This window comes from Talaromyces proteolyticus (assembly GCF_021365285.1).
Source record: "Talaromyces proteolyticus strain PMI_201 chromosome Unknown BGW36scaffold_11, whole genome shotgun sequence".
Classification (NCBI taxonomy): domain Eukaryota; kingdom Fungi; phylum Ascomycota; class Eurotiomycetes; order Eurotiales; family Trichocomaceae; genus Talaromyces; species Talaromyces proteolyticus.
The window spans coordinates 1-10113 of NW_025764287.1; the positions used below are offsets into that span (position 1 = coordinate 1).

A 10113-nucleotide genomic window follows, 5' to 3' on the forward strand; every position below is an offset into this window, starting at 1 on the left:
CGGAGGAGAAAGCAGCATGATACAGTACTAGCAAGTTATTGCATAAAACTATCGTTCCCGCTGGTGAATCTTAAGTAAAAAATAGTCGAATTTCATTGGTTCTTGATTTTCATATTGCTGTACCTAATGTAATCGACCAATAGTATCAACAGCAAGCTTTACTAAAGATACCGACACCCTCAAACAAATCTTCCTGGGACAATTTCTTCAAATTGCGGCTGCTTCCCTTTAGAATAGTTGTACCGTAACATATCTCTTGCACTTGAAGCGCTAGTGGCACTAGAACTAGAAATGTAACCAGCCAAGGCCATATCGTTGATCACAGTCGAGCTGCCAATTTTTCATATTAGTTAACATTTTATCATCCGTCACGGCAATGCTTACACCCAAAAGCGACAACCAACACCACTATGAGCCAGCTGATATCTCTCACGACGGTTTTGGGTGATGAGTTGCGTGACGTGACCGGCTGTCAGGCCTTGGATAGGCGTGATATCAATGTTCGCGACAGAGGTATTTGAATGTGTATAAGCACAAAAGCTTGTTGTGTACGTTCCCATAGTATCAGCTGGCCCAGCTTTAGTCATGTTCAGGCGTATCGAGGTTTGATCGCTGGTGATGAGGAAGATGCTAGTGTGGTTTCCGCTTCGAGTATCCGCTTCAAAGAACTTTCCCGTAGTGTGCATCGTGATCCGGATCAGGATGACATGTTGAGCAAGTTGAGCAAGAGTAGGTGGAGTCGGCATTGTGTATTTTTTACAGAAGGTGAGATGCACACGAGAAAAATAGAATTGATCAGAGTACGTAAATCAGACTTAAGAGCGAATTCTTCTGAGGTTGGATTGACCATTATTTTGTCCGACCATGATGGTGCTTAAATATTAAGGAAAGGAAATGTAAACGCACTAATAGTACAGTATCATGAGCAATAACAAAGGGTGTATAATTATAGCATTCAATGAAAATTGAAAGCGCTTAGAAGAATGAATGAGAGCCACTCCTCCGTGATTGCTATAAGTGACGTGACACATTTCATGAAACAGTAAGTAAGAATTTTGATATATATATAGCATCCATCGAAGATTGCAAGCGCTTAAAATAAATTGGGTGTAGCCAATCCCTGTGGGTATCAGTGCTGTTACAATATTCGCTGACTAAGCTTAAAGCTAGCCGCTCCACGCCTCGATCAGACATATGGTGATCTCGCTATCTCAACATTATTTACAAAACTTAACTTCTACCCGGTGCTTGTATATATGATGGATTTGCATGTTACAACAGCGAGCAGTGAGGAGTTGATTCATTTCTGCATTCAGAGAGGAAAGGAAGGTGCCGTATTTGCCGACATTATAGGCGCAATAGTGGTCAAAGTCTCTCCTACCATCGTTGTCAAATGGGGATATAGTGTGACCGCCACTGAAGCAGCAATGCAAGAATTCGCTTACAATAATGTGAATCATAACATCGTTCGAGTGCCTCGGGTTTATCGCTTCGTCCAGGATGAATTAGGAAGAGGTTTTCTATTTATGGACTACGTCCCTGGCCAGAAATTATTGGATTTGGACCTCACAGTTCACACAGATATCATCCCCCGCATCACTAATATCATTACTCACCTCGGACAAATAAAACATGGACAAAAGCCAGGTCCAATCGGCGAAAAAGGTCCACAGGGGTATCTCTGGGGCGACGATGGCGTGGATAAGCCTTTTGTGTCTATTGCCCATTTGAATCGTTATCTCAACAGGCGTCTGACATTGAGAAATGACTCTATTGATCTAAGTCCATATCCGCTCGTCCTCTGTCATATGGACCTGGTTCGTCGCAATATGATACTTGGAGAAGATAGAAAATCTATTTATCTTCTTGATTGGGCCCATGCTGGGTTTTATCCACGGTTCTACGAACTTGCGGCGCTTCCGTGCATGAGTCCTTATGATGAGCCCTATGAGAAGCCACTTATAGCAGCCGTGGAATCAATGATGCAGTTGACAGATGATGAAAAACGCGATATGAAATTGATCCATTATGCCCGGGCAGCAACTTTGAGATGGCAATTGTAGGCGAAGCCTTTCTTCTCCTCTATTACTTATCTTTCAATCGAAGCTAATACGGTGCGGATATAGTCCTGAGGAGCCTGAGGAAGCGTGACGCGTTCTCCTGTTCAAGCAGCAGTTAAGCCGTTCGGATGTGAAATCATTCCCTATTATATATGGATTGTGGTGCATGGCTAGCTTGTTCGCACAATCTGGCTATTAGTGACAGAAGACATGTAACACTCGATGAATAACTTGTCTGACATGTTCAAGAGGGCTCTTATTTTCAGGGTAATTTTAAGTCTTATACATTAGTGCCTGAGTGTGTCTCCCTCTCTGACGCAGCTCGCTTAAAAGTTATAAAGTCCCTTCAAGATCGTAATTCAGACCTCATACGTGACAATTCCCGGTTAAAGAAATCAGGTCGCTTATTTGGGCTTTTAACCCAGATGCTAGCCACTCGCTTCCGTTTTTGATTGGCAGCAATAGTTCCCAATGGTATCCGCTTATGATATTGGGCGCGCTCAAAATCAATGAACATCACCCGTCGGTTCTCCTCATTCCATATCATGTTCCCCGGGATTGGATCGCCGTGGAGAACACCAAGGTTGTGAATGGCACGCAAAGACGTCTCAGCCTTTGCAATGAGCTGCGCCTCATCGATTTCGTGTTGTCTGGCAAGGTTTCTCCCAGCACAGCTCATCAGAGTCAAGTGAACCATCATGGCGATACCATCGTATGAAAACGGTCGGCGAAGATTGAGACCGCCCAAGACGACTGGGACGTACTGCCCTTGAATCGCACTGAGATGGGAGTACATCATCTCCTCCCGCTTGGCACACTCGATGAAGTCGATCGGAACACCTTTCCCAACAAAGGTATACCCATATGACCAGAGAGTGACCTTGAAAAGAGCCCCGCGTGTACCATGTATGTGAAGTGATTCGCATCCGAGCTCTTTATTAGGGTCTGGGTCCTCAGAGAGCTGTCGATCCAACAATTTGATAAGCATCGTGGTATTAAGTTGATGTCGATCGGTTCCGTGCTCGCTCGCGTTGGGACATTTCCTATCCAGTCGTCCCTTGCAGCGCAAGCCGCGAAGGCACTGTTGAGTACAGTACTTTCGAGACTTGCCTTTCGAAGTCGATTGTTGTGATCTGGTCGATATTCGGGTTGTGGCGGCTGTGGCTTGACGCTGAGAGTCACGAGGCGCTCGACTGGGAGTGGATGGATCCAAGCTATCATCGGCATCGTCTTCGTGATCTGATAATCGCGACTCTTGTGTTGGCTCACAGGATATGGCCATCACTGACTTCGACCTGGTCTTCACGGGGGATTGGCGGTAATAATTCGTTTGGCTGGGCGATGGCTTGTACTCAGAAGCTGGAATGTCCTTCTCCTCAATCTCCTCCAGTAAGTCGTCATACACCATCACCCATGTCTCCAACTGGCGTGTAGCCCAGTTTCTCCAAGCCATATCCCGTGGAGAAGTTCGCAGAGCGCGCAAGGTGAAAGCTAAGAGCTGGCCGACTGCGGTTAGATGTAGCCGATTGCCACCTTTGGGCCAATCAGTAATGTTGTTAACATCTTCTCTCGGCACCGATAGATAGTATAGGACGGTCGATGGTCTATCATGAGGCATGCGAAGGAATATGAATGCTTCGCCCGTGGCCACGCAACTGTACTCATTTCCGCCTTCGTACATGTAGTGGGAGAGTTGTGTAATTACTGCAGCGACAACACGACGGCAGGTATCCTCCAGAGATTCATCTTTTTGATATCGAACGATGCGGTCCAGTTCCATGTCCTGCAGTCCGGCTTTGATGTGAGCGAGAGACAGCTTATATGGGGCTTTGTATTCGATGAGAAAGGACGGAATGTTCTCGTCTGGGCCCCGATTGTAAACGCAAAACTGGTCTGCTCGAGGACGAGGTCGGCGTGGCTGTGCGGCTCTTTGCCTTCTCGCCCGTGATGTTGACCTAGAGGGGTCCCGAGATCGTCTTGCGAGGCGCTCGGAGCGACGAGGTCCTTCCTGCTTCAAACGGAGAGAGCTCATGTTGGTGACGATTCTGGATTCATCGGTCAGTGTGTTGGCATGGTTTTCGAAAGTCACGTTTCCACGAAGGTTGAAATTTTGCCGCAGTTGCCGGCTGGTATAGAGCTCTTCGATCGTGGACGCAACACGCGACTCCATGGTCTCGCGTTGAAAATATCCGATATCGAGTTCGGAACCGTGCATTCGTTTCATTATTTTCTTTCCGGATTCCTTCAGCGCTAGCAACGGTGTAAAATGATGTTCGGTCATAAAATCTGCATCCATGAGGTCCGCCTATATTGCCATCTGCTGGTCTGGAAAGTCTGTTCATTTCTGGATTCTGCTTGGTCGCAGCTTGCGGTCTGCATTGGCAGGATCACCCTTTGTTGATGACTTCTTGTCTTTCTGAATAGTGAGACCGAGGAAGAGATGTTTGTGGCACGCATTAAGAAATTCGGGGAGTGTTGTATTTCGAGTTTGCAGTATTTTGAGGTTTAAGTTCCGTTCCGCTTTTTCTCGCCGTTGTTGTTCTTTCTCTTGTCGTCGTTCCGCTTTTTCTCGTCGTCGTTGTTCTTCCTCTTGCCGTTGTTGTTCTTCCTCTTGTCGTCGTTCCGCTTCTTCTCGTCGTCGTTGTTCTTCCTCTTGTCGTCGTTCTGCTTCTTCAAGACGCTTACGTAGCTCATTTAGCTCTTTCTGCGACATTTCGACCTGTTTTTGATGTTCTTGCAACCAGACATGGGAATTTGTTTTGATTGTTTTGATCAGGCGGGCGCTAACACCGGATACAGTATAGCGTTAAAGTTACATGACGAGTGTAGCGGATGGGCGAGGACGAATGAGGACGAATGGGAGCAAAATGGGAGCAATCGGGGACGATTCGGAAGGAGCTCCTCGTAAATTGTAGATGTGGCGCTACACACCTCAACATCTTTACGGGCTTTTTTAATTTCCAGATATCAGTTTTTACGAATGGATGATCACTATTTATATGAAATAAAAGGGAGTGATAACTAACTAAGGGTTACGTACTAAGGGTTAGTATTTGCTTGGCCACAATCTATAAGCGACTCCACAGCACGGCCTTTACATTGGTAAATCAGTCATCTTTAAGCCACGAGTTTTCCCTCTCTAACTGTAACATGGACGTGGCTTCCTTTCCTTCTTTTTGTTTGGTCACCCATTCCTGAACACGATCCACAGCATCTGCAGGCGAGTGTTTATGCTCCAAAAGGAATGATAGAATCTTGGCTGGACTAAACTCTTCCTCTGGGACACGAGCGGCAAACTCTTCAGCTAGTCTTTCGATTGCCAAATCGTCGGTTTCTTTTGTTGGTTGCTCATATCCAGTAGGCGTCTGTTTAAAGATGGTACAGAAAAGTTGAGTAACGATCTTCTTGTCAGCGCGTTTGAACAAAATTGTTTTGTCCACACAACCCGGGCGAATAAGGGCTTCATCTAGATGGTCGATGTAATTTATTAACATGATGAGTATGCGACCTTTCTGTGACCTAACGCTATCAATGACATTCAAGAGTCCGGATAGTGATATTCCACGTTAAAACGAATCTTTCTAGATTTACTCTATACTGGTATTTTTATGGTCTAAGTCAATTGCATCCACATCCTCCAAGAGGACGATATAACATGAAAGAAACTAAGTAAAAAGTTTATCTAGTCCAGCATCACTTAAGCTAGACAAATTAAAAATATATATATCCAACTCATATAAGCCAGCAATGGAAAGATAGAAGCTAGATTTCCTCATCCCAGAAGAGCTATCTAAAAGATACTCTCATTTATACAGAATCCCTCGGGCTATATATCATTTTTAAGTCTGTTTATCGAGAAATTGTTTCATATCTTTTAAGATGTCTTTTTTCACTACCTTATCTATAATAACAGTAGAAATGTTTTTTATATGTTTTAAGCCAATACACTTCCACTCATTCCTTTCTAGTTAAAACACTAGCACTTTCTACTAAATAAATTTAAAATATTGTTTATAATACTCTTTCATTAAATCTATTAAAATTCTTAAAGACATATTAATATATAAAATAGAAATCTCTTTATAATATTCTTTTTTATAACAGTAAAGCATAAGCCAGTGATTTCTATATTAAAAATAGAAAGATCTATCCTAAGGAAAGTATGATAGAGGCTTCTTTCTTAATGATTGATTCTGAATGATATCTTGAGTCTTAATATAGACTATTAGAGAAGCTGCTTCTTTTATAAATGGTTATTGATATATCCAAGCAATAACCATTTTATATGCCTCGTCATAATAATATATATAGATAATTAAAGCTATTATCTATTAATAGATTTTATATCTTCTCTTTTTTATTAGATTGAATGAACTAAAGTATTTGTTAATTAGATCATTAGTATAACTATATATATAATAAGTAAATATTACGAATATAGCTCCCATATAGAGTAATCAAACATAGCTATCTATGTTACTAAGAAGGAGCTACTAAACAGAGACATTTACAGCACTGAAGCTAGAGAAGAAAATATTCATAATAGATATTAAAAACACCTATAAATGTATAGATAAGTATTCAACTCCGCTAAATACATTCATTATAACAAAAAATCTTATAATAATAATTAAATAATTCAATAACAGAGAGAGTCTTAAAAAAAATTATAAGAATGATAAAAAAAGAACTATAAAAAATATACCATCTTTTATATCTATAACTATATATTTTTACTTATACATTATTTTAACAAAATTTAAGATGCATTGCAGCTTATACTATAATTCTTTCTAATGATAAACACCGCAGTCTTATTGTTAATTAAAGAAATTATAATAGGTCTCTTTGATTAACTATCTAGATATAATTTCTATAATATTGATGCTAGTAGTAGCTAGTATTATAAATAATTTTTATGAATTATTAGCTATAATCTGAATTAGCTTGTATAATATGCATCTAGTAAGGAGAAGCTAACAGTTTATTATATTATTTAGAATACTGCAACACAAATATCTAATTTTCTTACTATACAATCTAATACATGTTAAATGACTCGAGCTATAAGCATAAAATATGAAGCTAGAAATTTAGTTTATCTTTAATATTTATATAAAATATGACCAATTCTAAAACTTAATACATTTCTCTTTTCATTCTAATTGCTTAACTCTACTATTCTTGATAAAATACAGGGCTTGAGTGCCAAGCTGAGAATCTTATTAATGTAATCTATTTAGCTAATTTCAATTCTCCTTTTAATGCTAAGAAATTAAGAATTCTGTTTTCCTAAACTATTTAAATGATTATAGTGATCCTTCTTTGCAAATAAACTAAGAATTCTATTACTATCCTAAAATTCAAATCTATCCATTTTTAAATATATAAATAATATCAATAGATAAATAATTAATACAATATCTTAATTAAATTAGTAAATATCTCTAAAATATCAATCTAGATAACTCTACCTTTAAAAAATTAAAAAAGAAATATTTATTACTTTCAGCTTAATTAGCTATTTATTATATACTATAAAGAACTGTATCACATATAGCTGAATATAGCCAATCCTTACTGATCCTTTATATTTAGAATCAGATATATAAGTTTTTTGATTCACTATATAGCAATGATAAAAATAAGAAATCATCATTTAAATTAAGATAATAGAAATTATAAAACTTGGATTACTATATATTTTTGATTATTATAATCTCATACACTCTATTAAAAATTATAAAAATGAGCTATATAGAATTTAACTACTTAATATAAAGTGCTCCAAAGTATTCAAATATAAAGTTGTTTCTTTCTAAATAGATTTTTTACAAAAAGATTTAGCTTATTCTTACAAAAAAATCTGATTTTATAAACCTAAAAATATTTAAAAAATATAAATTACTTTTATCATTTTTTAGTCTATTAGAGATTAACCAGAGATAAGATACTATAATCTTGAATTTAAAAATGGAAATTTATATTCAGAAAAACATGCTCGCCTTAGAATACATAATGTAGTATAATAAAATTCTATATATTAAATATCAGACTGTTCTTTAAATAGAGTCAAAAAAATAAATTCATTATTAATCCATAAAAATGCTGAAAATAGAGACCATTTCCCCACTACAATCTTAATACAACTAGATACTTATTTATTAACTAAACAATCTAAATCTATATATCAATAAAATAATACTAATAGATATAAACCAAATTCTTTAATAAAAGATATATACAAGCTTATACAAAAAAAAGTTGGATATATCCTTCAGTTTAGCCAAATCATTAAAATCATTTAGCTAACTGATATATATAGCACAAACACAATATCATTTATTATTATCTATATCTCTAATAAATTAACTAATCAATTAATCATCAACTGATCAAGAATCATATAAATAAGCCAGTTATTTATCCACCTTGGCTTTCCTTTATATACCTAATATTAATAGTGCCTAATACCCTTAAATGCCAGCTTGCCTACCATAGAAAAATGATATAATATTCTGCTTCCTCTATACTAATACTATTAATGTATTCGCCAGTATCTTTTTTAAATATCTAAACAACATCTTGATTATGAATCACATCAACAACTATATTAACTATATTAGAGAAAGATGTTATTTATTAATCTTTTAAAAAATTATTATTCTAAACCAGCTTACATTTATTGTAATTAATCTACTACTATATTTAGTCTTAATTACATCTATAAGATGTTTATAGAATGACCAAACCTTTTTTTTACATTCTTTAATTAAATCTTTATCTATTAAGCTTTCTATCCTTATTTTTTTAATATCTTTTACCATATTTATCTAGTATATTCCTTTATTTTAAAGCTATTCAGCTTAGAACTTCTATTTTTATTTCGATGTTGAGTTATTAGATAATATTATTATCAATATTGATTCTTTAATATCAAATATGCTGTATAATATAACAATAAAATAATATATTGATGATAATTTGCATATAGATAACAAAGATACTTTTATTTAGAGATATAATCTAAGTTAGATAATCAAATAGCAGGGTTATTAAACTTTTAAGATTTATTATATTACAAGATCATTAAAGATATTTATCTAAGTTTACAGAAAACTGACATTTTTAGAGTCACTAAGTTTAAGAATAAAAGATGATATAGAAGAGATTGATATATTTATCTCCTACTATAGCTTAAAAATATAAGATCAGATAGTAATACATTAAAATCCCTCTTTAGCTAAATTTATTTAAAAGTTTTATTTCTGTATATAACTATATAGTAATTTTATAAGAAAGTCATTCCTCAAATTAACTTAGGCAGCCATTTAGAAATATTCATTATAAGAAGAGTAGTCAAAAATAAGAAAATTACTTTACTCTGATAAAAAATAATATTCTATATATCAAAGAGCTTTATTATATAGTTCATATTTCTTATATATATAGCTAGTGTTTTCTTTTTCTATTCTATATTTTATATACTGCTATTAGCATTAGATAATCATTGTTCTATTATAGGGCAACAACATTAGTATAGATTAGGCTGTCATTTGGTTCGGTTCGGACCGAACCAAAACCGATCTGAAACCCGAATGGTCCGGTTCTGGTCTTATATACAGTGAACTGATATGGTTTAATTCACCAAGTCCAGGACCATATAGTTTTTTGAGACCCATTTAGGTCTAATTCGGTTTAGATTTTCAATTCAATTTTATCTGAATATCTGAATACTAATAGATTACCATTAATAATACTAATAATTTAGAGTTAACTCTAATTCTTTATAGTTTTTATTGATTAGATAATTATTTCCAAAGCAGCTTTTCATAAATTAAATTCTTATTTTTTTAAATTAGGACTTTATTTTAAATATTTTTATAAATATTATAATAAATTCTTAATATTTAAATTATAATTTAGGAATTATCTGGATAGTAATAATACCTTTTCTACTTTTTATTTATATTTTTCAGATTATATTGTACAGCTGATCTATCTATTAGAGAAAATATATATATATTTTTATACCTATTCTATGATATTTACT

General features: G+C 35.7%; 5 protein-coding genes across 5 annotated transcripts; 1 reads left to right on the forward strand and 4 right to left on the reverse strand.

The window, feature by feature from the left end:
• Positions 1 to 179: 179 nt before the first annotated feature.
• Positions 180 to 746, reverse strand: BGW36DRAFT_431038 (uncharacterized protein; the record flags this gene model as incomplete). The annotated part of the gene is made up of 2 exons (XM_046220918.1): positions 180 to 330; positions 385 to 746. The coding sequence occupies 2 exons, from the start codon at positions 744 to 746 to the stop codon at positions 180 to 182; spliced, it is 513 nt and encodes a 170-aa protein (XP_046067784.1).
• A 510-nt stretch (positions 747 to 1256) lies between these two features.
• BGW36DRAFT_304067 (kinase-like domain-containing protein) lies at positions 1257 to 2151 on the forward strand (the record flags this gene model as incomplete). The annotated part of the gene is made up of 2 exons (XM_046211932.1): positions 1257 to 2059; positions 2127 to 2151. 2 exons carry the CDS (start codon positions 1257 to 1259, stop codon positions 2149 to 2151), a joined length of 828 nt encoding a protein of 275 aa, XP_046067785.1.
• A 255-nt stretch (positions 2152 to 2406) lies between these two features.
• Positions 2407 to 4356, reverse strand: BGW36DRAFT_431040 (uncharacterized protein; the record flags this gene model as incomplete). Its single annotated transcript, XM_046220919.1, has 1 exon — positions 2407 to 4356. One exon carries the CDS (start codon positions 4354 to 4356, stop codon positions 2407 to 2409), a length of 1950 nt encoding a protein of 649 aa, XP_046067786.1.
• Positions 4357 to 4398: 42 nt separating this feature from the next.
• Positions 4399 to 4773, reverse strand: BGW36DRAFT_431041 (uncharacterized protein; the record flags this gene model as incomplete). The annotated part of the gene is made up of 1 exon (XM_046220920.1): positions 4399 to 4773. One exon carries the CDS (start codon positions 4771 to 4773, stop codon positions 4399 to 4401), a length of 375 nt encoding a protein of 124 aa, XP_046067787.1.
• Positions 4774 to 5167: 394 nt separating this feature from the next.
• On the reverse strand, positions 5168 to 5554 carry BGW36DRAFT_431042 (uncharacterized protein; the record flags this gene model as incomplete). The annotated part of the gene is made up of 1 exon (XM_046220921.1): positions 5168 to 5554. The coding sequence occupies one exon, from the start codon at positions 5552 to 5554 to the stop codon at positions 5168 to 5170; it is 387 nt and encodes a 128-aa protein (XP_046067788.1).
• Positions 5555 to 10113: the final 4559 nt, after the last annotated feature.